At 38.8% G+C, this 27338-nt stretch overlaps 3 protein-coding genes across 13 annotated transcripts in view; 2 read left to right on the top strand and 1 right to left on the bottom strand.

The window, feature by feature from the left end:
* The first annotated feature begins 1387 nt into the window (after positions 1-1387).
* On the top strand, positions 1388-4313 carry ANKRD37 (ankyrin repeat domain 37). Of its 3 annotated transcripts, none has more exons than XM_040556582.1 (4): positions 1388-1522; positions 2031-2183; positions 2905-2996; positions 3511-4313. In XM_040556582.1, the coding sequence occupies exons 1-4, from the start codon at positions 1403-1405 to the stop codon at positions 3746-3748; spliced, it is 603 nt and encodes a 200-aa protein (XP_040412516.1). In that variant the 5' UTR covers positions 1388-1402; the 3' UTR covers positions 3749-4313. The 3 variants fall into 3 exon arrangements, with proteins under 3 accessions (XP_040412516.1, XP_040412514.1, XP_040412515.1); XM_040556580.1 differs by lacking the exon at positions 1388-1522 and adding an exon at positions 1710-1872; XM_040556581.1 differs by lacking the exon at positions 1388-1522 and adding an exon at positions 1729-1860.
* Positions 4194-15268, bottom strand: UFSP2 (UFM1 specific peptidase 2). The gene is given in 13 exon segments (XM_040556568.1): positions 4194-4924; positions 5746-5870; positions 6495-6571; positions 8710-8834; positions 10055-10219; positions 10728-10874; positions 12040-12102; positions 12104-12233; positions 12824-12981; positions 13284-13350; positions 13433-13613; positions 14121-14199; positions 15148-15268. Coding segments are annotated over 12 exon segments (1389 nt in total). The 5' UTR covers positions 14185-14199; positions 15148-15268; the 3' UTR covers positions 4194-4837.
* Positions 15262-27338, top strand: part of C4H4orf47 (chromosome 4 C4orf47 homolog) — a 91716-nt gene continuing 79639 nt past the window's right edge. For 2 of the 9 annotated variants that reach the window (XM_040556571.1, XM_040556572.1), the window contains exons 1-8: positions 15262-15444; positions 16586-16773; positions 17866-18085; positions 20873-21010; positions 21098-21173; positions 22229-22408; positions 24475-24647; positions 26484-26532. In XM_040556571.1, coding sequence (XP_040412505.1) covers positions 16677-16773; positions 17866-18085; positions 20873-21010; positions 21098-21173; positions 22229-22408; positions 24475-24647; positions 26484-26532 — 933 coding nt within the window. In that variant the 5' untranslated portion in view covers positions 15262-15444; positions 16586-16676. Of the gene's footprint in view, positions 15445-15467; positions 15602-15632; positions 16078-16105; positions 16353-16585; positions 16774-17865; positions 18086-20872; positions 21011-21097; positions 21174-22228; positions 22409-24474; positions 24648-26483; positions 26533-27018; positions 27053-27112; positions 27333-27338 lie in introns of those variants that run through there. The other 7 variants (XM_040556574.1, XM_040556575.1, XM_040556576.1 and 4 more) reach the window with 7 other exon arrangements.

The raw sequence follows: 27338 nt of genomic DNA, 5'->3' as shown, positions 1-27338 counted from the left end.
GGCTTTGTCACTTACAGTGACCAAAACTGTTTTAATGCATTTTGTTCTCCCCACATAACCACTGCAAAACTTATGATTATTGAGGGAAAACTTATTGAAGTTGTTTTCTCCTGAAACACAAAGGATTGTTTCTACCTCTGTTGATAGCTTCTGGCTGTCTCCCTTATAAAAAGATATACAATACCAGAAGGCCACAAGGGCGCTTTTAAAAGTCTTTAGCTACATCCCCCCACCCCTTTTTTTTTCCTTTTTTTTTTTTTCCAGCGATTGTCATTCTTCCATTTTTGGCAATGCAATCTGCTTCTATAGCAACAGAGGCAGAGGACGCGGTCAAAATAGAAAAGGAATGCTTGCAGAGTTATGCGGTTAAGCCTGCGGGCTGCACATCATGTTTTCCGACAGCCCCAATGACTCTAAGCGCCAAAAAAAGTCCTAAAGCTCATTCTGATTCATTTTACTTAAATGGCATAGTCTAAGAAGTGTACAGGAAAATAAACTTTTTTTGACAGCACGGACGAATTACTGAATTTAGGAAGCACTTTCTGTGGAAGCCAAGGTACCCTTCAGGAAAGGCAGCTCTGGGTGCCTTGCTGCTTTTCCTTCTGCAGGAGCGTGCGGATGTGGGTGTGAGGTCCCACAGCTCAGCTTGGTGTATCCCACTGCTCACACGCATTTATTAGGACCAGTTTTTCCAATTTCACCTGCCCAATACCTATGCAAAGCGAGTGGCTTGAGACATAGCCAGCACACGGACAGGAGAGTTCTGTGGGCACAAATGAGATGGGCACAATGCGACACGGAGCTCAGGAACTAATTAACAGCAAGAGTCTTAAGAGAGCTGCAGCTGGTGGGATGGAGGTGGTTAGGCTGGAAAGATGGGATTGCTCGGGTGGGGAATCTCAAACCTGTGCGCTGTTGAGGTAATTAGTGCTGGGGAGGGAAGGGCTTCAAAAGGGAACACGCTGGGGCAATCCAAGGCTGCCTGGGCTTATGTGACTGCTGGAGGTTTGTGCTTGCAGTTGCTTAAAACTTGCTTAAAAACTTGCTTAAAAGTTGCTTAAAACGACTGTGGAGTTCTGGCATGTGTGTGGAGGGAGGTATTCTGTCCCTAACAATACTCAGTTAGGAGCGTAGGGGTTTTGTTTATTAACTAGTTTACTTGTCTGGCTGTTCAGGAATAAAAAAAGGTAGTTATACAGATGTATGAAAGGAGAGGTGAAAACTTTACATACTGAAATACTTCAACTGGGCTGACATATTGCATATTTACCTGGAATTCTGCACCTTTTAAAAAAATGATACTATATGTGTGTTCACGTTCCACTACTTAAATAACTTCTATTTACTTTCCCAAAGGAGAAGCAACGGGCACAAACTGAAGCACAGGAAGTTCTGGGTGAATATGAGAGGGCACTTCTTTACTGCGAGGGTGACAAAGCACTGGGACAGGTTGCCCAGAGAGGTTGTGGAGTCTCCTTCTCTGAAGATATTCAAAACCCGCCTGGATGCCATGCTGTGCAAGGTGACCCTGCTTGGCAGGGAGGGTGGACTAGGTGAACTTCTGAGGTCCCTTCCAACCTCGGCCCTTCCCCTCACGCAGACCAGGGCCGAGGAGCGGTGGCCGGGCCCCGTCCCTCGGCAGCCTCCGTGCGGGACGTGTGGCGGCGCCGCGGCGCCATGGCCGCCCCCCGCGGGCCGTGCGGGCGCGGCGCGGGGAGGCCGCTGGGGGCCGGCCGCGCGGTGCCTCCCCTCCCACGGGCGCCCCGTCGCGGCCGTGCGGAGCCGGCTCCCGGCGCTGGGCGGGGGCTGTGGCCGCCAGGGTCTCCCCCCGAGCTCCGGGAGCCGGCCGCGATGCGGGAGGACGGCGCGGAGGTGAGGCTGGGGCTGGAAAAGCCAGCAAAGCCGTGCGGGCTTCCTGTTTCCCAATTCTGTTCTCTTGGAAGATGAGCCCGATGGGTCGTGAGGGGGATTTGCGGTGGTCGCGGCTTGCAGTAGCGCCGTGCTGCTGCTTAACCCGTGTTCCGTTTCAGCCCGGCAGTTTCAGCGACCTCTTTGAGGCAGGGACAGGCGTGAACGCACCTGCAGATGCCTTCGGTCAGTCCCCAGCTCACCTGGCCGCGTGGGGCGGTGAGGCTTTCTTCCTGCTGTGGCAGCTGCAGACAGGAGCCGACTTGAACCAGCAGGTAAAAATACACAAGGTTTGCTTCTCCCACTTCTAATCTCATGTCAGTAAGTTCAACTTTTACATTTACGTATTTATTATTCTTAACCTGGGAGCGGTTTTTTATATATATACAACTGTATTGCATGAGGTATCTGGGGTTGCTTATTTTAGAGCAGCTTTATTCTAGCGTGAACCAGAAATCCTATCTATACTGCCATAGCTATTTCATATTGCTGCGTAGGTTACTTTCACACTGTGCTGCGTGCAGCTGTCAAAAATTTTTTATAGAAATGAGTATTCTTTCTTCCTTTCAAATTTTGCCCCCTCTTCCTCTAAACGTAAGGATTTTTTCTCTAGCTGCAGCTTTTAATTGGTCCATACCTCTGAGTTTGTAGCAGCAAGCTGTCAGTCCCTGAACAGTGCTGAAAGGTGCAGTTAATCAGTGTTCAGAATGTATTCTGCGTAAATAATCTTTATAAAGTTAAGGTTAAACCGTGAGTATAGCACGGGACAGCAGTCCTACTGCTCTGTTGGATTAGCAGAATATATTAAGCAAATGTTTACTGGCAATTACCGGGTACACTTCACTAGCCATATTCCTTTAATCTCTTCTCAATTCACAACCGACCGGTATACAGAATACCACTCAAAACAGTCATGGTTGGAGAACAAAGTAGCTTCATCCTATTCCCTTTCTTTCAAACAACCACTATATTAAAAAAACTGTTTTATATGTTTAGGATTGCCTTGGAGAAGCCCCAATTCATAAAGCAGCAAAAGCTGGGAGTTTGGAATGTCTTGCTCTCCTGGTTGCTGGTGATGCCAAAATTGAGTAAGTTAAGCTACATTTAATCACTTCTGTATCAGCTCTCAAAAGATACTTGTTTTGTACACTTTCTTGTTGAGGGTGCTGCTAAAAGCTGCTGTCAGCTAAAGCTGACAGCATGGCTATAGTCATACAAGCAGTATTAAAAACAGCTATACACAGGAACACATTACATAGACCATATGCTGTTCAGTTCCGTGTTGAAGTAACTGCTAAGAGAATGTTCTTGCTCATAGGTTCTTGTTAATTTTCCATTCTAGCATTGTACTCATCTTACTCATACCTTTCTGATGCACTAAGCCAGTCATAGTTTGGTGACAGATATGTTTTTAAATAATTACTCCTTTTTGCATTTAGTGGCAGCACCCGCTATCACTAGAGCCCTATCCTTGGCAAACCTTCTTGGTGTTGATTCTTTGTACTTCTCATTAAACTTATCACTTAATGAATCTTGATTGTTGTTTGCTCATAATACATATTCCAATTCACATGAATAGTTACTATTAATTTTGTGTTTCAGCTTGCGCAACAACAGGGGGCAAACAGCAGCAGACCTTGCGCTGGCTTGTGGCTTTCTGGAATGTGCCAAGTTCCTGAAAACAATTCAGCACACTCAAACTATGAAACTGAGAGGACAGTCTGGCTCCTCGCTAAATGGCAACCACGGTGTGCTGAGTGAGGATCTAGCAGCACAGGAACAAGAATGGGAAGCAAGCAGATCAACAAGCAGGAAGAGGAGAAGGTCAGATGGTGTGTAATATCAGTGGCTTACCATTTGTTGTATTTTAATCTTTTTTTTGTACTTTTAGCAGTTAAGTAAATAAGTTTGGTGATAGGTGCAGGTAAGCTGGATGTAGATGCCTGTCAGTAAGTCCTGATTTGCATATGTAATTAAGGTTATGGTCTTGTCAAAAATGGATATTGTGTTTGGAATGGCACTGAAAAGTTTACCTATGACTTTTTTATTTCTTGATGTTATTCTCAACAATGTATGAATGGAGTAGCTGACCAGGATAGCAGCCTTACCCATACTACAACTGTGTCCTTTGATGACATTAGATACAGGCTTATTTATGTGTTCATGTGACAGATCTGTCTCTTAGTTGACAAAAGAAAGGGCTTGTCACCCCTAAGTCCAATTTAGGGGAATCTAAAGTCTGAGAAAACATGACTGGACTATCAATTGAGTGACTTGCTGTGTGCTGTTACATTGTCTCCTTCTGAGAAGGAGCAAAGCTGGTTTATTTTTACTTCTTACAGAAGACTTTTTTTTTCCCAAAACAGTTGTATTCATACAGCTATAAATAAATAAGCATATAATAACTTAGTCTCTCCCTTTTTTCTGTGTAAATGAGAACAAAGTCCATAAAACTCAGTATACACTTTTTTTCTCACCCTCTTCTAAAATACTGTTGTTATCAGCAATAACAGCAGGGAATGATGGCTTTGAACAGATTCATACTGCAAAATCCAGCTGGCTGTATAGAACCTGAAGGAGTACATTTTTTTTTTTGGCAAGAAAAAATTTCATAAAATAAAAGGATCAGACACTTTATCTGTAAAGCTTTTTAGCATAAAATTGCTATATAAACAAAGTTATCTTAGCCAAAAGGAAAGAGTATAAGTTACTTGATAAACAGTTGTAGGAAATACAGTTCACAGCACGTAATTCCCTTGTTTTTCAGAGGTTTCATTAAAAAAAAAATCTTGATTTAAATTACGTAAGTAATATTTCTATTTCATCTGGGTTTTGATCACCTGAAAGCATTAGTCTAACTAACAAGACAAGTTATATCTAGATATCTGCTAGTATTCTGGCTTAGCATGTTCCAGCCCAAGAGTGGAATTTAAACAGTTTTTGGTCGCTGAGGTAGGCACAGGTTATAGTAGGCATCCTTGTTCCAGAAGTCTGGGCCCTTCCATCCACACCAACCCTGGCCAAGAAAAAGCAAGATACAGTTTAAATTATTTAGTATGAATTCTGTTTTCTTTACAATTAGTAAGATAAATCCAGTTGTAATAGATAATCTAAGCAGTATGAGTTATTTTCAAGTATCTACAAGCAGTGACAATTTTCAGACAGTTCTGTACATGCCTTGAAAACACATTAATGAAAAACATTTGACAAGAGTTTCTCCAATTCCCCTCACCCAGCTTTCCAGCTTGGTTTCTAAACAGTAGCATCTTCTTTCTATACCCCACTGCCTTCTGCTGCTACAGACTAATATTCTGAAACACTGTCACTCAGTTTCCACTTCTTTTATCTTGAAGAATGCCTTCTTTAGGAATAGTTCAAATTTCAGAGCCAAACTGAGCTCTCAATTTAAGAAGGTGGGGGTGGGTCGTTTGTCATGATTTAGCAGCAAGTCAGTCTAATAAAGCTCTTAAGCCCTACAAGACTAAGATGTAATTATATCAGGTATTTCCAATAAAAAAAAGCCGCCAACTTACAGCCTGCCTCAGTTCCTATCCTCCCCTGCCACTTTTGATGAATGAAAGGATTTCTGCCTTTTTTTTTGTCCTCCTGGACAAAAGTATTCTTGAACACCTTATGGCTGTTCAAGCTACAGCTGTTAAAGACTGTTTCAGAAACCAGCAGTAACTAACATACAGGCAAGTTAACTGGGCTCAACACTTCCTCCATAAGGAACGGAGAAGCCGCAGAATGGCCAATCCCTTGTTTGTAATACATCATTTGTTTAATGCCAAAATGTATCTATATGTGTGTGTATATACACATGTGCGTTAACCTCACCTTTTCCACAATAACATGTAGATCTTCTCCTCCAGTGTAATGTGGGTCTAGAATCAAATATTTTATTTGCCCTGTAATCTCATTCCAAGCCACTCCTAATATCGTGTGAGCCAAAACACCTCCACCTAAAATAGGAGGGAAACAAATTGTTAAAAAAAATTCACTGAGATTGGCTAAATATGCAAATTGCTAAAATTTAAATACACTTTTCAGCTTTAATATAAGTACTCTTCATTTTCTGAACCCCTGCTTGCTTGGAAATACTTTCATTAATTTTAAAGTTCTTATGAATGGCATTTCCAACAATATCAACATTTTAGGTTATTTAAACGTGCACACTGGTCTTAGGAAAAATTTAGATAAGGAATGATGCTCATCTTTTCAAAGCCAGAAAACCCCTGCTCTTCTGTGGTGGGAAGTTTTGGGGAACTGCATAAACCTCTCTCACCTAGAAAGCACAAGTCAGCTCTTGAGTTCTGACTTTAAAAGCAGCTTTTGAAAATACCATTCAGATTGATCTTTGTTACTAGGTTTCATCTTGAGGCTGGGTGAAATACCAAATGAAAAAGATACCAGCCAGACTAAATTGCATGGTTTTCTACGCTGCCTTGGAAAGAGCATCGTTTTTAATTCATCTGGAGTTTTGATAAACTCCCGTACAGTAAACTGAATCAGTACTAACTGAAATGAAATGCAGCAGAGGAAGGCTACAAACATTCACTGCCAGTCTCTGATACTCAAGCACTTACCAATCATAATCGGAGTTCCTTCAGTCTTGAAATGATTAGCAAGCTCTCTTCCCTGCAAAGCTAGTTCAGAACCCTGGCTAGGTAAGAAATACAAGAGATTTGTCATCCTCGCTATGCTTGGTTTTCCAATTATCCATTATACTCATTAATTGCATAAGTAACTGATTAGGAAGTGGCTTAGAATTCTTCTGCTAAAAGAACTGAACTCCTTGGGACAATCTGAATAAAATTCTTTATGCAACTTAAAGATTCTGGTTGGGTTAATGAATCTGCTGCAACCCTTGCTGCCACCGAGGCACCTGGAGTCACCCAGGTTCCATAAAGTTTCTGCTGCTCGTTTTCCACAGTGGGGAGAGATAGTTAACCCCAGTGGCTCCTCTCAAGAGGCTAAAAACAGACTGGCTAAATCTGTCAGCAAGGGGAAGCCTGAAGTAACACAGCTTCATCAGGAACACAATAAAAATAAGGTGTTGGTAAATGTGTTTATAATGATGTGGCTTAAGAGAGATTTCCACTTCAGTTGCACAAGCAATTGCAGTGCTCATACCCAGGTTGATTTTAAAAAAATCAAATCAGATATACCATTAGGCATCTGGTCAACGCAACATTGAACTTGGCTTGATTTATTTTCCCTGCTTTCCCGTTCAGCTTTGCCACAGACAAAAGAGTAGTCTACACGGAAGAGAAAGGTGTACGTGCACAACACATGTACGTACTCCGGGATTCAGAGCTCATATTCTTCTGAAGGAGACTCACGGTCCCCTCAGAAGACGGATAGTACTTCCAAAAGTGGTGGCAGAAGCTAGGCAAGAAAATACATATAGGTGTGATAGGTTTACAGATAGGTCTGTGATAGGTTTAATATAAAGAAACAAAGACAGGATACCATGGTTAATGTTTCAGACAAGCTGTGCGCCTACTTTTCCAATTCCTGGAGAGATGGATTGAATGCAGAGTGCAAAACAGGAAAGCTGGGATACGGTACGGTACATTTGCAGTAAAGGATTCAGTACTGAGGGTGCAGCTGTGAAGTCCTATTTCCATAAAGACTTAGAGGTGCTAGCTGAATATAAGCCCAAGACAAAAATGCTCTCTGCTGCTAGTGATCAGCTCAAAAAGGCTGCATGACATCTTTTCTCAGCATGGTAGCAAGGCTGGCGTTTCATAATCCTGAAGAACACTGGTGCTCCCCTGTAGCAGCACTGTGAGCAATTCTACCCAGTTCACAACTGAATGTGTTCTGTATTCTTACGCACAGGACTAAAAACTGTCTCAGTAACAGTCACAGCTGCTATAAATAATAGGTGGATCATCTGCAAATATAAGCTGTGGAACAAGGAGATTAAAACTGGCTGTATAAAGCCTGACAAAATATTGAAGAAATTAATTATTTTCCTACCATTAAAGAATAACTATCACCATGGTTACATGCTCTTTTACAATACTCCCAGTAGACTTCAGTCTAAATAAACATAACTCATGAGCAGTATTTTGACTAGCATTTTCATCCAGGCTAGATTAGCATACATTCTCTATTTTGTTATTGTATTTATCACAAAATGTTCAGGGATTTATTATTCTGCTTACTGCTGTCCAAGTGACAGAAGTCCAGTAATTTTATTTCTGATAAATACTGAACATTATTCTTTTTCTCCTACATATATTTATAGGGTTCTTTATTGCATATGAAAGTGTCAGATTGTCAGAACAGAAACAAATACCTTGTTTTATGTCACACAAATACAGGACAGAGAGCACTATTTCTAGGCTGCTCAGCAGTTTGCCTCAATCCTGAGCTGAAAGGTTAGCTCTGTGGATGAGGCAACAACTTACTGTCAATGTGTGTGCCATTCATTATGGCTGCCAGGCTGTGGGGCTGTTCCAAAAATTGTGTGATGGATGGGCAATAGGCTGATCCGCCGCCCCCCCCTTTTTTTATTTCACATCAGTTTGCACATAATTAAGCAAGTTATAGAAAATGCAAACTCGACCCCAAGACCGCAAGAAATTCAGCAATTCCTTAACTTGTAAGCACCTCCCATTTACCTCAGAACAACCAAAGGCAGGAATACAGGGTTTATGAACAGTGAGCTCTTAAAAGATTAATTATCTGTTATTATCCCTATTATCCCACATTTTATAATGGTAATTTGCATTGTAAGGCATTCAGTATCTTTAATAATTACTGAACTACTAGAAAGATACTGATTCTTACCTGACAAACAGTATTTTTGATGTTATTCCAAAAAGTTGATTCAGAACAAGCTGTACCTCAATAGAGCCAATCCATTGCCGTGACCCAACAAACGCTGCAGGTTTGTCTCCGGCATCAACCAGCGCCTTTGCCATGTGAACATGAAGAAGAAAAGCAAACCTCAACAACACGTAGTAGACACTTCCACCATTTTTTGTGAATAAAGTTGGTTTATAAAGACAGGAATGTGTTTTGTATCTGGCCAGTCGAAAGCAAACAAATGGTTATTGAATTCATTCATTGTGGTTCTGTTTTGGAGATGCCACTTAAGACATTGACACAGGACAGTCCCAGTAAGCACAGATTATGACCCCAGATCCACAGGCAGACCTCAAGCTGCAAAGCTGAGCACTGAGCTGCCTACCACTGAAGTGTACCATCTGTGCTGCAGAAACCACCTCACAGACTGGACTCCTACTCAAGACATCTCAGAAAAGGATGCATAAAACAGTGCCCTAAGGAAGAGGCCACCAAAATACACCAAGGGTTGGGGTTCATTTTAAACTATTTCCAATTCAGAGGTTTACATGTTACAAGCAGCTCTTGAGGTGCCTTTTCTGCTCAGGATAGACAGCCCACGAAGTCTCCCAAAGGCTGCTGTCCAGCACGCTACAGGAGTGTATGGACTTGAGATGGTTTTATGTTTAGGGGTAGACTGAGAAATCATCAGGAAATGCAATTTTTATTTTAATGCTCACATCCCTGTCAGATAGGATGCAAGTCATTTTATGGAGTGAGCCAAACTTGGTTAGAAATGCTGAGTAAATAAATATGATACAAAACACCATTTTTAGAAGACTGAAGATAACTGCAGTATTTTCTGCTAGGCATACAGTATTAGCTACCCAAACCTACTCTTTTTCTTCAGTACCATTAATAGAAACGACCATATTCAGGTACACATTCAAATTCACAGAAAAAAATGAAGTGAAAGGAGGTTCAAAAAACAAAAAGCCTGCTACTATCAAAGGTAAAATTGCAAAAAAGAAAGCAGTACATCAATGCGTAACGTCTGGAGACTAAACTAGCTACCACTGAAGACAAAAGACTGTTAGAATGTTAGTACAAGGAAATACTAGAAAACTATTATAATGAACCTTATTTGTGCACATAAACATTTGGAGACGGGTCCCCTATTATAGAACTTGTTAAACAGTAATTGATGAGCACTATAGTTCCATTTAAGAGAGAAAAATATCACACAAGTTTTAAGTCTAAAATGTATCAGGCATTGAAAAATTATCTATAAACGTTTGTAAACAATTACACGTGTATAAAAGAATTAATCTGCCCAAGTGTTCTGTACCTGTTGAATTTCCTTGTGTGTTGGTATAGGTGCATTTATGTAACCTTGGTGCCTGAACCACGAGCAGACAGTCTGCAGAGACCGATAAGCACAGCCCCAACCGCTGTCATCAATGCGATCCTGCATATAGTGATGATAGCTGTATGTACCATGTACTAAATAAACCTGCACAGAAAGAGAAAATACAAATTAACCTGGTCACACATCAATTTTCAGAGAAGTCCTACTTATGTTACTTGCACTATTATGTATCTTTCAGTTAGGGGGTTACAAATCTTTGTAAGAATTGAATGTTTATTCACACACGATCACTCCTTTTTGTCTCCTCAACATCTCCGTTCATGGTTTTATTTTCTTGTACTGGTTCTAAGAAACTTTTAAAATATGTGACAAAAACATGAGGTATCCTTTGAAATGTTGTACAATATGTTACCAGAAAATGCACTTGAGGTGTGAGCGGACACAGGACAACTACAGCAATACCATTTTGTGCAGAGAAGCCATTTTACTTAAAAGACCAAATCAGTTCCTGTGCCCTTTCTTTCTCAACTGATACTGATGATTATTAAATGATAAATTATTAATTATACTGATTATTAAATCACTTCTCTTAACAACAGATCTCAAGTAAAATAAAAAGTAATTTCTTTAAAGTGATTCAATTTAAACGTACCATACCAGACTCTGTCCCAGGTGAATTAAGATGTAAATGGGGGTTTCTGAGATAGCCATCTTTATATGGTTCATCTGGAAAATGGTAAGCATTTGCTCTCTTTAAGTATGGTCTGTCACACGGTAGGTTGAACAACTCGTGTAACTCCTGCATGCAAGTTAGAAGAAAATAAAAAGCACAATTCAAATTTTGGATTAAAAGAACACCACACTGTAGGTAATAATAGAAACAACCATTTTTAACAAACAGTTTAGCTAATGTAGCTAGGCACATTGTAATATATTAATATTCAGCATGTATGTTTATTGCTAGACCTCACCTCTCTAAGGAAGCTCATGGGGGCCTACCTCCCATCTGATGAACCTGCTATTTTACATAGTCCTGTTACAGAACGCCTGTCTCTGGAGCCCCATTCAAGATATCATGAGTGAAAATGTCTTGTGAAAGTATGATAAAATTATCTTATTTCAGAGGGGTTAAGAGTAAGAGGACTGATGAGATCATCTAGGATGTCTACATCACAGATAGTAGATTTTACACAGGTGATCCAACACTGAACCAACCACATTAGCTACAGAAATACTCAGCAATCAATGGATAAAAGTGAACAGAAGAGAGAGAGCAGGAAAGACTTATGTGCAACTGGTGCCTGCAAATGCAAGGAACAGATTATGTTTTATACGCCCAGTAATGCTTCACCCAGAAGAGAATTAAAAATCCCCGCAGCTTCTGCGCATCTAAACAGGTAAAAGATTCTTTCCCCACTCTCAGTACATATAACTGCATGACCTGAATGTTTTCTGCCAGATTGAGAGCTTTCAATGTGAAAGGACTGCAACATCAGAACATTTTCACACTTCATCCATATTCCTTTTTCTAGACGTGCCAACCCGAAGGCAAAAGCAAAATCTAAGGCTGGTCAACTGTAAGCAACAACAACAAAAGCATCCCAAAGCAAAACACAGAAAAAAAAAAAAAAAAAACAACTCCATATCATTTCGGGCAACTTGCTAAAGCTTGGAAGCAATAACGTACTAAAAGAAATTGATATTCTACAATGGAAGAGGAGAATTCAAAGAATCCTGCACCAGAAGTGTGATTTAGATAGGATTGTTTTAGATCAGGCCTATGTAGTTCTAAAATTTCTGTTGCTCCCTTACAGAAAATGCAGTCTGGTATATTTTATAAAATAGCTTCCAATAAATCAATCTTACACATTCAGTTCACTGCTTCAGCTGTAATAAAAGAAATAAAAATAAAAAAACAGGTTCTGTTAGTATTCGTTGTACACTGGCTAAATGGAAAATGTTACCTTTCTGTAACTTTCCAGCTGATCATCTGAAATACCTGTAGGATATGAGATTGTTACAAGGTGAGTTTTTTCCTGGTAACATGAAATGAAATTGTTCTGGTACCACAATTGACGTTCCCTTCATATATTTCATGATACATCTTTCCATATCAGTTAATTGCTTGTGAATTGCTTTCACCAGGAGATTTTGTACCCTGTGAAGTAAGAGGGAGAGTACTTTAGTAAAAGAATAGTGATGGTGACTCATTTTCTCTCACAGCTTGAAGTCAGACAATACTCATATGCACATTTGCACCTGCCCTGATGAACTTCTTACTTCCATGCCCCCTTCAGTCCACTCCCACAGAGAAGGGCAAAACCTCAGAATGCTTGCTTTAGGCATGTCTACACACAGAAATTCCTCCCTAGTGATTCAGCTCTCTGAAAATTCAGCTGCACTTTCTCTTATCAGAAACACATCTGAATGTTTGCTGAAATATAAGTTACATATATGACTAAATATTTATAAATGTTTTGCATTTTAAGCAATGGTTGTTAGTTATCAAATTTATCAGACACTGACAAACCAAATTTTTTGTAGACAGCAAAAAGATTGGGTTTCAAGATTGTTAAAACTAACAATTATCTGAAGGAGCTATTATTACTTCCAAATTGCAGTACAAGAATACTACATGCTATTTTATTGAACTGATTAATGATAACAATAGCTTTCCTTTGTTACTTTCAAGGAAAAAAACAGAAACAAAAAGAAACTGAAGAATTCCAAGTTCAGGATAACACTTACTTTCCCCATGTTTCTTCTGGAGAAACAGACAAAACAACATCAACTGGTAAAGTCATATTAATGTAGTGGTGTTCTTTATTTTCCCTTTCAATGACTGGAGCCAAAGCATCTAGTGAAGATGTCATCTCTAACATGAGGTCTATATTGATTATCTGCTGCTGCAGAGAATAAAGACACCACTAGTACATCTCCAACAATGCATACACCAAGAAGGCAAAAGGAAAACTGCAGAAGTTTGAGATCAAACTCAGTAATAAAATAATTGGATTAAAGACTAAAACTTGTACGTATTGATCAACTGTAAATAGATCTCTGCATATATGCAGAGTCTAAATAATTTTAAAGGGATTCTTCTGAGTCATTTAAATGTCTATTTGTACAGATAAGGCTGGGGAGAGCAGATTAACAACTCAAGTGATAGGTTGTCTGATATAATTTATTAGTGTGGTGAGACACATACCGTATCTTGTAGCTTTTTATCCTTTTTTTTGCCAAGCTTTCGTCGGGTCTCATCATCTTGATCAAGGCTGAAGTGTCAACAGAAACAGCAATTTCTATAAATGTAATTAATCCACTTAAAAATATATATATAATTTTTAATCTACTCACTGTATAAATCGTTTTATCTCTTTACAAGCAGAATCATCAGTCAGCTCTGGAACAGTGTTGATACCACTGTTAGGCCACACATAGACTGGACTATGGCAAATTCTTAACACAAGAACATCTGAGGACAGCTTGTTTGCAAGATCACTGAACACATATCTTAATGCCTTTTTTGCTGATGCCTCTGAAACACAACAAGGATACAATTAGCTTAGAAAATTCTCTCACTTTTGTGATAGCTACTGGACAAACATGTAGAAATTTGATATGCTTTGACATCAAATAAAAATATTAACACTGTTATGATCAGAAAAATAACAATGTAAACAAAAACTGAGATAAGATTTCATTCAGCAGGCCTGTCTTCACACTCACACATTCACACTCACATCTACCTGAACAAAAGCATACTGTTTCTCTCAGCTTCTGAACAACATGAAGAGATGAACGGAATGATTTTAAACTAAAAGAGGGGAGATTTAGATTAGATGTTAGGAGGAAATTCTTCACTCAGAGGGCAGTGAGGCCCTGGCACAGGCTGCCCAGAGAAGCTGTGGATGCCCCATCCCTGGAGGTGCTCAAGGCCAGGCTGGACGGGGCTTTGGGCAGCCTGGTCTGGTGGGGGGCGTCCCCGCCTATATATTTGTATAAATAACTTTTTTTTTTTTCTATGACAGTCTTACAGACACACCATCGGTAGTTGCTAGCTGAAATGCCAAATCCAAGCCTCCTCTTATTCGAAAGAGTATGTCCATGGCTTCGATGTTTACCTAAGGAGAAAAAAGAAGGAATGAAAATAAGCTATTTCAGCATGCCTTCTCTCAATTTAAAACCAACTGTTATTACACCACACCGTGCAAGCACACCAGCAATTATTATGGGTGCTCAGGGTACGAAAGGCCAGTGAAGCAGCACACTGGCATATGTCAATTGCATGAGTGGTGTTACAAAAACAGTTCTTAACACACCTTTCCCACCTTAACATTTCCCACCTAATTTTCCCACCTAACATTTATCCTGTTCTTTTTTTAATATACCATTTATAAATATTTTGGTTAAGACATTTGTCATTGACTATCATTGTTTGAATCCAAATGATGCGTTTCCCATCTTCCAGTGAAAGCAAACCAAGGATTGCTCTGAATATTAGAGTAAAAAGGTAATTAAACATATCTTTAAGTTCACATTCACCTTGGTTAGGAAGTCATAATTTTGGGAAGAGGAAAATAAAGTGGTGGGGGGTAACCTCCAGAACCCAGGCAGATGTTTCCCATTTGACAGCAATGCTGCTTATGCCCGCAGGCATCCCTCAGCCTCAATTAAAACAATTTAAAAGCAACCTTTTATTGAGAATTGACTTTTTTTTTTTTTTTTTGTCCGGATCAATTCCTAGTAAAGCTTAACCTACCGCTGCAAGAACAGCCGTGCCAGGACGGAGGAACAAAAATGCGACAGCCCCCAAGAGGCTAAATTGTGCTTAATCTAGCAGCCCCCAAAAGAAATACTTCATTAATTGCTCTGCGAATAAAACACCGGTAAGAATAATTACTCCGAGCCCTTCTGGAAAGACTTATCGCGGAACTCCTGGCTCACCCAGGCCTCCCCCCACAGCCCGCCCGTGCTGCTGACGGGACCCGACCCGCGGCCATGCCAGGCTGCGGGCAGCGCCGCCCCCCCCCCCCCCATTCCGCCATTCCCCGTCCCCCGCCCGGCCTCACCACGTCCCTCAGCGCCGCGCTGAGACCCCCCGGGAAACGGTCAGGCCGCCTGACTCCCCCCACCTCCCCCCTTCAGTGGTGCGGTCCTGCGCAGCCGCATGCGCGTTGGGCCGTACCAATGTAGGGAGCAGGGGGGGGAGGAGGGGTGGCCGCTCTGCCCTAGGCAACCGGTGCCAACAGAGGCGGGCGGAGGGGCGCTGAGGCGGGTGCACGGAGGTCCCGCTCTGTTCCCTCCTCACCCGGCTGCCTGCTTCGCCTCAGCTTGCCTCAGCGATCCGGCTGGAGCCCCAGCTGGAGGTCTGTGAACCGTGCGAGGTGCACCCAGTCCTTCCGCAGCCTTCCACTGGCTTGTAACAGCCCTGTAAAAATAGCCCACGTCGTCATAGGTGTTTGCAGCGCAGCGCTGGTGCCTCTTCTCATCTGGTGCCCACATGCCAGATACGGCTAATGTGTGGTATTAATCTCTTGAGTTTTCTGCTGCCTTGGTTATTTCCATGCTTACCTCTTCCGTCTGGCCCTTGTCCCCATGGTTAATACCGATATCAGACTTGATCTATGTAATCTTTAATCCCTATTCCATCCTAATGGTTTAACTTTCTTCAAGCTGTATACCTGAGCTATTTGTTTAATATCCTGCGTATCATTGATTTTTTTCCATCAGTTCTTACATTTCATGACTTTCCAGGAGCAGCTTTCCTAACCGATTAACCAATTTCGTCTATCTTAATTTCCACTCCCGGTGAACTGAGCACATGTTATAAGCTTCCACCTCGAGGCAGGTCTTGCTCGGCCTCGTCATGGTTGCCGTTTCTGCTAGCCAGAGCCCTCGTCATCCTCGTGCCTGGCCTGATCTCTGCTGAGGCCCCCAGCTCCTCAGACCTGCGGGCTTGGCATCTCGCTTCCTGCTGTCAGGCTCAGACGAGGGTGGCGGTGAGGAAAAATGAACATTTGCTATAAATCTTTGCACAGAAATCAAGAAGAAATTGCAGATATTCACCATGACCAGGCCTTGGACTGCAGTTAGAGGGCTTCCAAAATTCCACCGATGTGTTTTATCTCAGACTTGCCCATATGATATCCTGCTGTACCATTAATTAAAAGTGCCTGAAAACCATAGCTAGAGGAGGCTGCTTGGCGCGTTTCACTGCTAGCTGTTAATACCACCAAACCTCTGATCTTAGCACTTGGAAGATAACAGTTATAAAGTGTGTATATTCAGTAAGAGTTGTATTAAAAATGCATTTGGATTTCTCTCGTTGCTCCTGTTTCAAGTTTGTTTAACAAAGGAAATATAATGGTCTCTAAATCCCATGTAGTCTGTTCGTCCTTTAAGCACTAAAACTGTCAATCAAGTTGTAGATGGCTTTCTTCAGATTACATTTATTGCTAATATTTTTAGCCAAAACTTATTGCATTTTACTTATTTTTTTTTTTACAGGTGTTGACTTCTTATAGACTTTTGCAGTAGCACAAATAAACAAGGATAATTCTACCTTTTCAGTGCAGTACACTGTCACACAGATCCAGCCATGCCTGCGGAAGGAAAAAGTGATATGGAGAGGATTGGCCTCTTCAGTGAAATGGGTTATGTTACCATTGGAGATAAATATGTATCACATTATATGCGTAAGTGCATTTAATTTTAATCAGTGTTGAGCAATAGAGATCCCCTCCAGTGTCTAACTACTTTCAGAATTGCTGTTCTCTCTCTCTCTCTCTCTCTCTCTCTCTCTCTCTCTCTCTCTCTCTTTAATTAGAAGCAACAGCTTTTTCATACATATTCTTTGCTTAGGTCAGAAAGGCTTGATATGTTGGAATATGTAGCAAAGAAAGGAAAAATTGAGTAAAACTGAAAAATATGTATGCATAATAGATTCATAAAAATAATGTTTATTTAACATTGTTTTATTTAACATTTCTTTTAAATATTATTTTCATGCAAGTTACAAGTATTTTCCTGGTCTTGCATAAAACAACAGTGTTTTTTATGTGCTCTTTCAGCAGGTCTTCTGTTATTTACAATTACATTGTTATTATTTTTAATTTAGTGTTGTAATTTAATGTTTATTTATTTATTTATTCTGTCCTGGTCTCACTCATGAGTGTGAGGCTCCCCGTCCTGTCTTTTTTGGGGATCATTCTCCTTTCATTCTTCAATGTGAATACACATTGAAAAAGATAATTGTTGAACTTAGTAAGGTACAGAGGTTGCTGCTTTGAAGTGATAATGCAGAATAATCCTCGCTTCTCAGTTCAGGTGCTTTTTCTGTAATGCTCTATCAGTGAGTGTGTCTGCCAGAACCCTGGCTGGCTTATCACTTCTACCACATTGAGCTGCTGGGGATTCAAAACCCAGCAGGAGGTTGACCTGGTCTGTAATCGGAGGGAGAGATGCACCCCTGATGTATTGCTCACAGAATACAAATACTCATCAGCTCTAGCTCTGAACTGTAGTCTGGAGTAACTGACCTCCCTCAGTTGTCTGTAAAGCAAGAGTAGGTGTTGGAAAACTAAAAGTGGGTGCTGTGAATACGTTTCAGACACAATGTATATTATATGGTATAAATCATACAATATACATGTATGATATACAAATGAAATGCTCTGTAGTACATTCTTTCTGCCACCCACCCACCCAGATCCAAGCCTTATTTTTTAATGTAGTCTAAGGGAAGCACTAACATCAAATGGTTATTTACAGTGCTTACTTTTTTAAAGGCCCTTTTAATGAAGCTGCGAGCAAGAACAGACAGATGTTACCTGGGGGTTCCAAAACATTGTCAGCTCTTCAAGCAGGTTATTTTGAGCCTCAGTTCCAGAGGATTTTCGATGGTGAAGCCTACTCAAACCCTGTTCAGCTAAGGAGACACTATAGATTGGCAGAATCAAAGAAAAATTTGGGCAAAGCTTTCCTTCCCAGTAATGGAGACAAATTGCCGTAAGTATTATGAAAATATTTTAAATGGACCTTTTTTCTGTTCTGTACACTGAAGATAGTTTTCATAGATGATTTCTCATAAAACCTGTAATGGGAATACAATATTGTTGTTTTATACAATGTAGTGTTAGTCAGTACTGAACTTATGAGCAGCAGCCCATAACTGGAGATAAAGGAAGGCTGGACACAAGTAGGGATGAGGACTTGATGCTTGCTCTTAACCACTGTTTCATGCGTCTGTCTAATGCTATGTACAATTTTCTTATCTTTTAGCTTTCCATTTTCAATGAAAATGAAGATGAATATGGGAAAAGGGTGTGGATAACTAACAAATGAATATTTCATTTTAATTTAGCAGGAAATCTGTTGGAACTTTTCAGATACAGTATTTTCTCCCATTTTTGAGCCTCCCAAAATATAGATAGCATATATATTACAAAAACAGCAGGAAAAGGGGCTATTAACAGTGTGAATTCATATGCATTATCTTTTTGCTAGAAAAAAATGCCAATTAGCCTACGGGATGATCAGAAGATGTTACAGAGTTGAGGAGTATATGCAGAATAACATTCAAATAAGTACATCTTTGCTATTTGCACAACATTAATTGCGTGACAAAATGATACCAGTGCAATTGGTTTCCTATAACTACTATGATTAACATATAAAGAAAACAGAGTCTAGTTACTTGTTTATGACTGTACAATCTTGTGTTCTTGTTGCTGCAATGAGAGACAGGATTCAGCCTGTGTACAGGGCCTAGTTCTTACAGTCTTGTGGTTTTATTTAGCCATATCTTTCTGCAGCTTTCCCTTTGGAAAGTTTAGAAAGTAACCTCTTATCTATTCTATATAACTATTTTGAGATGCAAGGATTAGCTATGTTCTGTCATATGTTACAGGAACATTCTAGCTGTTAACAGGACTGTAAGACCTGGTGTGTAGGCTTTCTGTCGGACATACACGTGCTATTTCTGGTGACAGAAAATATGCAAGCCCTACGTTCAAAACTTTCTTTCTACTTCAACTTTACTTTCATAGCAAGCAAACAATTTATTGGGGTTTGACTGTTAGAAACACCTAGGCACTAATTTCAAATCTGTGTCAGTCAAGAGTCCTGTTCACGTGCTTTCTTGGTTCAGTCTTGCTCTTCTCCACTAAGTTGCTGACAACAAACACCTGCCAGCATGCCCTCCTCCATCGACCGCCTCCACAAATGCACTCGTTTGCGTTTAGTGGCTCATGTTCTTTTTTGGGTTGTAAGACTTTTGAGTTCTAGAAATAACTTTAGGACAGGTTCTTTATCCTCTCCTGAATCTGTACTGGCACAGTAGTACAAAGCAGAGGCTGGGAAGGTAACCACCGTCTTCTCTTTTAATGGAATCCTCAGGCAACTAATGTAGAGATTGTACCTTTCTTGTATCTGAAACTGACTCATATCTCACCTAAGGAACTAGAACAGAGCTGTATCTGTTGCTGTTCTTCATGTTGTTATTCTTGGCTGCCTGAATAGCAACAACTTTTGTAAATCTTTCCTTTACAACGGAGCCATGTTTATTGTTGGCTGCAAATGCAGAGGTTGCAGAGATGTCACATTCTGAAGATGTGACTGAAGCCTAGGCCTTTATTTTCTTCCTATGTCCTTTCTTTATTATTTTGTTACTGGCATATAAAAAACCTACTTGCAAAAAAGACATTTAAAGAACATGAGGCAAAGCACTTATAAGCTGGGAAATGCCAAGATAAAGGTTGTCTGCATTGTCAGTTTGCCCATTTTCCCCTATATTTGGGTTTATGAAGCCCAAAAGTAAAGGGAGGGTAATGAACAGGCAATGGTTAGTGTTCTGTGCAAAGATGGCAAATGTTACCTTGGCATCCTAATCCTGTCAGTATTCATTAATGGCTTGTTTAAATAGGAACTCTTTAAATAGGACACTTCACTTTTTCCCCGCAATAATTACAGACAGGCCAGCCAAAGCAGATTACCCGAGCTGTCTGGAGTAATTGACAAATCCCATACAGTAGTCCCTGTTTATATTTTTCTGTTCAGTTTTGGATGGCGGAGGCAGGGGGTTCTTTGGGGTTCTGTGACCAGTGTAGCTGCAGCTTAGCGGACCAAATTGCCATTCAGCTATTTCATCAGTTTGTCATACATTTATCAGCAAATACTGATTTTCAGGTTGGTCATGAAAACCAGTGTGTGAATTCCTGCAGCTTTCTAGGCAGAGGGGTTTCTCCTAAATGAGTTGTGCCTCCTTTTACTTTCCTTCTGTGACGAGGCAGAAAGATAACTTAATATTTAGCATGTCCAGCAAAAAAAAAAAAAAAAAGTCTTTCAGACCACTACTCCACATTGCTTGCTGCTCCATTATTATAATGACAGTAAATTACTGTTCTCTGTAAACTTGCGGTAAAGACTGTCCTCTTGTCATCAAGCAAGTCTGTTTAGCCTGTTTCTCTGGCTGGCTGTTTGTGAATCAGTCTGTACTAGTATTATTTCACCTTGTTGGTGCAAAATTGAAACAACCTCTATTAAGCCTGTTTATGTTATTGAGATGCCTCAGAACTTCATCTCTGCTGACACCTTGTTTCTTTTCTGTCCATAACACTGTACACAGAATTCCTGTAATTGTAGTTCCTTGCACAGTGGATCTGGCCTGGTTTTATGTTTAACTCTGGAGATGTTGCTTGTTTGGGTTTTCTACACATTTTCATTTTGGCACACTAGATATGGAAAGCCTGAAATATTTGCAAAGGTCTAATTAATGTGTTAATTTGTTATTTTTAGATGTGGAAAGGGCAGCTATTATGGAACTATAGGAGGTCCACTCGCATCCTTTAGTGCACAACCAAAAGCCAGAGAAAGATACGTTCCTCCTGGAAAGAATTTTTATACTAATCCAGGAAAAAAAGGAACCGGATATGGGTAACTTCACTTCCTACTTTTTGCAGAGTAATTTATTAAATCTTTCATGAGTTTTGAACATCTGACTAATTCATTCTCTTTTTACAGTTATGCAAATCTTACCATAGGAGAACAATATCCACATGAACCAGATGGGTATGAATTAGGAAAATTAAATGCAAAGGTAAAAAAAAAAGTCTTTATTATGTATTAGTCATTTTTATTTATTAGAATTTACATGAACTTTTGTTCCCTATGACATTTCCTTTAGCTTAAAGTCACAATGTTTATTTACAAGGTGGAGGATGGAAAACAAATTAATCACCATACTGTAAAAACAAAGATTTAGTTTTAGTTACTTTATTATTTTTTCAAGACAACTGGGAATATCCCACACAAGTTCTACCATTCAAGATTTGACCTTAATTTTTTTATGTGTGAAGACATTAAGCAGCAGTTGCAGTAATTACCAAACAATTCATATAGTAAGAACAATCATAATTCTGTCGTTGTCAGAAATGGGACCTTATTACTCTAGAAGCTTTATAAAAACAAAACAAAACAAAACCCTGTTCCTTTTTATCGTAAGTTCATAAATCTAAGACAGCTCCTAAATTTCCTTGCACTGATTTTAGTTTTCCTATGTATTTTCATTATATATAGTGAAAAATTTTAGCAGAAGTACATTTTTTTTTGGCCTAGGGTAAGAACAAGATTAGAAGAAACAATTCAGTTACCCACAATTGAGACAAATTCGGAGTCAAACCTGTATTATTTTAAAGTAGAATCTGGGAAGTTGACATCTCCCATGGTACAAAGAGCTGATTTATAGAGAAGCTCAATGTAGTAAGGTGCTCAGATTCTGGGAAATGTAGTGGCAACTGCTCACAACTGTGAGCTGCTATGCAGCTGGGATGCATGGAAGCAGCATTTTCAATATGTATATATGCATGTATGCCAAAAATACAGGTATAGCAATACTGTTAGACATGTCTTAAATGAACAGTGCTTTTCCTGACATTTTTCTACCACACTTTTGTAGTGATTGTTGTGCTTTCTGGTCAGTGTCTCTGTATGCTCCATCATACATGGTGTGTATTTAAATACCTTGATCAAATGAGAGAAGACAGAGTGAACATTCTCCAGGACTGAATTTAAATGCTTTCAATTTTTCAGTTAGGAGAATAAAATACAGCGAGAGAGATCAATATTCTTTCTTTCAAAGTATTTGTTTTACAGAAAGCACGAGAAGAACACAAGCGTTTGGTTAAAGGAGGGCCTTTCAAGATCAATCTACATCCCCAGGATTATTTTGACGTGAATCCTTATTTTAACGACAAACCTTTGCCACCTCTGAAGAAACCACCTCCAGAGAAGCCAATTGCACCACCTTTTAAACCAAGTTCTCCTGCTAAAAAGGTTAGTTTATCTTACAGCTACTGGAAACAAAGGATGAATATTCGGATATTCCTGGTTAAGCTTTGCATGTAGTACATAAGATAGAAACCAATGTTTCTTTTTGCTATTACTTTCTTACTGTTAAAAATACAAAAGATATTATTCAGTTTATTTTTGCTTTCATTTTGCAAGGTAATGAAATCTTGTTTGACCCAATACTACGTGATAACCAGTTTCAAATAGCCTTAAAAGCCTTTTTTTCTTTTAAAAATCTGCATCGTGCTGTTAACATACGTTTAAATGACTACATATGCCATGAAAAACATCCAAAGCAGAAGGTTATGCAATAAATAACAGTAAGAATGGGTTACTGTAGCCAAATGAAATGCTCTTCTATTTTGGACTCCGTCAGTCACTCATATCATTTTTGAACCTGTTGATTACTACCAGTTTATATAATTATCTTTCATATATATATCTTTTATATTTATATATCTTCATATATATATCTTTTATATATATATATAAAAGGTTATTACTAGAAGTGTCACGGGAATGGATAGCTAGAAGGAGCAGAAAATCTCAGGTTAGGGCCACTGCCCAGGGAAAGTCTGCAGGACTTAACTTAGGCTGCGGGAGATAACTCAGGAGTTAGCAGCAGACACAGATTTGGAATCAGCTTTTTTTTTTTTTTAAGAATTTTCTAATTCTTCAGTAGTTAGGAGAAAAGGAGGAGATGGATGGGAATAAATGCATGTGGAAGGGCTCAGAGGACATAAGGAGTGAAGCTTGGGGTTAGTGTTGAGGAACGTAGTTCATTTGTTCCAGGTGCTTAGTGTTGTTATTTCTTAAAATCCAAATGGCTGTTTTTGCATTCCATAAAGCATTCCATCTTGATAGAGTTTTGTGAGATGAGATACTAAGTTTATGTCATTCACTTCGGGCTAAATCTTAATTCCAGTTTGAAATGGGCTTAAGATATAGATGCATAAATTTGTCTCTCTTAGATGACTCCAGATACTTAATACAGTAACGCCCCTTAATCAGTCCCTTTTCTATTCTTTGTTTTGGAGTTCCATTGTCAGTCATTTAATACCATGTTCTGCTAACCATCATTTCACAATTATTCCGTCCTTCACCCTTGACTTATTTGACTGATACTCATTCATCTGAGAAAGGTGATGATAGCAGTGAAAATGTAACTATTTGGAAAGAGATAGCAAGAATACACACACATGAGAAATCATGTCGGGTGTTCAGCCTCACAGATGAAGCAGCTGAGATCCTTCAGTAGGGCAAAGCATTCTGAAAAGTCAGCTGCTAGACAGTCAGCGCCTCTTCTGGCTGACAATGCCAGGGATCCTGCTCCTGGCTCTCCGTACTCCTCACTGTATATGCTGTCCCCATATATATAAATTATGTGCACAGTCCCTCTTTGCTGTGCAAATCCTTATAGGAAAAATTGCTTTAGTGTTTAGATTAAATCATTTAATGTTGCACTTTTATGGGATGCAGCCTCAACAGATGGTAGGTTTTAGCTGTACTTGTGGATTGCAAAGAGTTAATAAGGCCCCTGCATGCTTTTTAACTAAAATTTCCCACTGTTGTAGTATTAGTGGACATAATATTACATGAAAAGCCAATGCTGTATTCAGTCCAATCAAGCATATTGCTAATAATGCCAAAGTCTTACCTGTGTGGAATGATCTCTACACCTGCACCAGACGTTGAGGTGTGCTAATGAACTAAAAGTGGCATAAGAATTCTCTCTCTTTTTATTTTTTTCACAACATAACTCATTTTATGAGTTATAATTTTACTTTTTCTATCACATTTTTATGATCCTGCCCTCAAAATCCAGACTTACAAAGAACATTTTAAACTGTGAATTCATCTGAATAATTACTAACATTTTCCTTAAAGTTTCCAACGGGGCAGCATTTGGTTTCTGCTTTTTATATAATATGATGCAGTCTGCTATTCAGTATTCTTACTTGCTTTTGCATGAAAAACATTTTAACTAACTTAATTGTTTTGTAGATTGGCACTTTGAAGGGTTCTTTTTTTTTTTTTTTTTTTCTTTTCAGTCAGGGGGCATGAAAGGAGGCACATTTGATCCATATCCAAGCCATTCTGCTGATCCTTATGTAATTAAAAAATTTATGGCTGTCCCAACCAGTAAAGAACAAAAGATTTTCTATCCTCCTCCTGGACCAAAAAGCAGACCTGTTACAAGCATAGTAACTTTAAATGTCACAAGGTAAGCCGCTTTAATTTAAGTTTGTGTTTCATACATGCTGTCTACCAAAATTTATTAGCACAACTGCTTATTACAGTCTAAATTAATTAAATAATTGAAGGAATTATTGAGAAAAGGATAAGAAATGTGTAGAGAACCTGGCTTTCAAAATTTATTCCTACACTTTTGTAAATTCAGGTTACCGTAAAAGACTATACATATCCTAGAGATCTTCAAAATCATGCTGTACAGTTATCACTTAAAAAAAAATAATATTTTTTTCCTGACTTAATAAATGCAAAAAGACAGGAATGCTCCTATTGAAAACAAAATCTGCTTTTGTTTTCCCTTGTTTATGGAATAAAATTGGCTCCCTCTGCTGGCAAAAGTAATACTAGTTAATTTAAGCTTGTGAAGCTCTGGAAACGATGGCACTCAGATTAGATTCCTGACTATAAACATGTCTCTGTGTAATGTTAGAAGAGACATTATAATACTATGGATAGGTATGTAATCACATTCTTTATTTTTACTTTTTATCATGCTAAGGTATAACCTTTAAATAAATTTATTTTCTGCGTTTGGCTTTATTGTAATTCAAGCAGATAATCATGGCCGTGTTCTTTAGAGTTATTCAGAGAAGTCACTTTCAAATGCAGATTTCTAAGGTTGCATGTACAGCAGCTGAACATAGACGCCGATGTGCTTTTTGTTTTTTGCATGCCTCATGAACAACATGAAATATTTTAGAAATGTTTGCTTAAAATTTTGAAAACTGTCTTAGAGGCATCTGTTTCACATTTGTGATTTTTTCTTTTACATATCATATGTGAAGTCTAAGAAATACTGCTCTTTTATCTACCTATTACTGTTCTATTTAGTTTATTTCACCATATATCTGAATTTGCATAAACACTTTTTAAGTTGCAGGAATATTTTGAAATTTATATTTATGCCGATTAGGCCAAACCAGAAGCTACATATTACTACTCCACATTACTTCTTATACTAATGGAAACTAAGAAATAATTGAAAGTACCTTTGTATACCTAAAAGCCTGTTAGCTACCAACTCTGATATAAGAAAGTACAGCCTTCCATATGACCACTGGTGTTTTTAAACTAATGAAAGGGAAAAAGAATGGTACACTGGCCTGAGGAACCTTATCAGTGTATTGTTTGTATTGTCGTTTCATCAACAGAATAAAAATTCATGTTCCCAAATGAGATGTCTTTATTGGAAAAAACGAGCTGCACATGAAGTAGGTTTTGAAATTGAAAGGGAGTGGCTGATTGTGAAGTATCACCATGTGCTCAGGGATATGAATATGATGGAATCATTAAAAATGTTTGTAAAGAGACACAAAACACACAGCTCCAACAGAAATTCCACAGAGAGAACTTAAAACTACTATTTCAAATTCTCTGCTGCTATTTCTCTCCTCACAATTTTAAAGACGGTATTTATTTTTGCTTCATTATTCCTAGGTTTAGTGGAACGAGAATTGTGAACAGCATTTATTATAAGTGTGAAGCTTATAGCTCATACAGTTAAGAAATTTGGTAAGACATTTTTCAAATCATCTGCTTACCCACTGAATTACAATTTTTATGTACTTTCCAGTGGAAAGCTTATTTTCTGATATTTTGACCATAATCCTACAATTGGATTTGCTAACGTAGATTTTTGCTCTCACACAGAGCTCCATTGATATCAGTTAGACTCCACAAGGATTAAAGTCATTAAATCTAATTATAGGAAAGGGTGTACCAGTTTTTGATTTCTACAAAAACTCTCCTATTTTGTACAGTGATATTCTACCAAAAGCTAATAAGTCACTCTTAATTTACATTCCAGATCAATAAATGCAAATAACTACAAGACTGCACACCTGACATCTGACTAGGTAAACATGATGAAATGAAGGATATACTTTTTAGATTGTCAGCTCTTAACAGTACGCTTGCTAATAGGCATTCAAAGCAAATAAAAATGTGAAAAGTGGAATTTGAGTATATATGGCAATACAATATATATATTTTTTAAATTACTGAGAATGCAATATTTGGTTATAATGCCATAATAATTTAAAATCATATATTCAGTAAGTCCAAGGGTAAATATTTTTTCATCTTATTGCTTAACTGGACTTTTTGATGTATACTTTTACAAAACATACTTTCTAATGAGTAATTTAGGTTGCAAATTCATTATATATTATGGTGGAAGAAAGGGCACATCTTTCACAGTGAGTATTAGTGTTATGTATCAACCCAATAATTCATTTGTTGCCCACAGTGAAACTAAGGTCATTGTTTACCTTTATTAGAATTACAACTTGTAGTTTATTTACACTGTACATTGTGTAAAAACTGTTGTATAAAATTTTCAGTTATGATGACCTTCTCAAAATGACCAATATCAGGCATTGTTCGAAACCTGCCCACAATCAGCCTATTATAAAAGGAGTCCTCTCTATTGAACAGCATCTGTTTACCACTCTTCCTGTGTTTCCTGACAGCCCTAAGTGTTGCCATATTCTCCAAGAGCAGCTCAGTTTCACTTTGTGTGTATGGAAGGATCCTAACAAACCTGATCCAACTTTCAAACTAGCTTCTTCTTGGATGGAACTGTGATCCTAAATGAACACCTTAGCTCCACCTTACTAATTTTTGTCAGATTTTTATACGTGGTCCAAGAAATCTGTTCATG

Source organism: Cygnus olor, chromosome 4, assembly GCF_009769625.2.
Source record: "Cygnus olor isolate bCygOlo1 chromosome 4, bCygOlo1.pri.v2, whole genome shotgun sequence".
Lineage (NCBI taxonomy): Eukaryota > Metazoa > Chordata > Aves > Anseriformes > Anatidae > Cygnus > Cygnus olor.
The sequence above is the reverse complement of the archived record's forward strand: the minus strand, read 5'-3'. Positions and strand labels throughout refer to the sequence as shown.

Excerpts from the sequence above, each read along its gene's own strand:
- ANKRD37 (XM_040556582.1), top strand. The coding sequence starts at position 1,403 with ATGAGAGGGCACTTCTTTACTGCGAGGGTGACAAAGCACTGGGACAGG. Across the intron at positions 1,523-2,030 it reads TGGATGCCATGCTGTGCAAG|CCCGGCAGTTTCAGCGACCT; the intron begins GTGACCCTGCTT and ends GTTCCGTTTCAG. Across the intron at positions 2,997-3,510 it reads GCTGGTGATGCCAAAATTGA|CTTGCGCAACAACAGGGGGC; the intron begins GTAAGTTAAGCT and ends TTTGTGTTTCAG.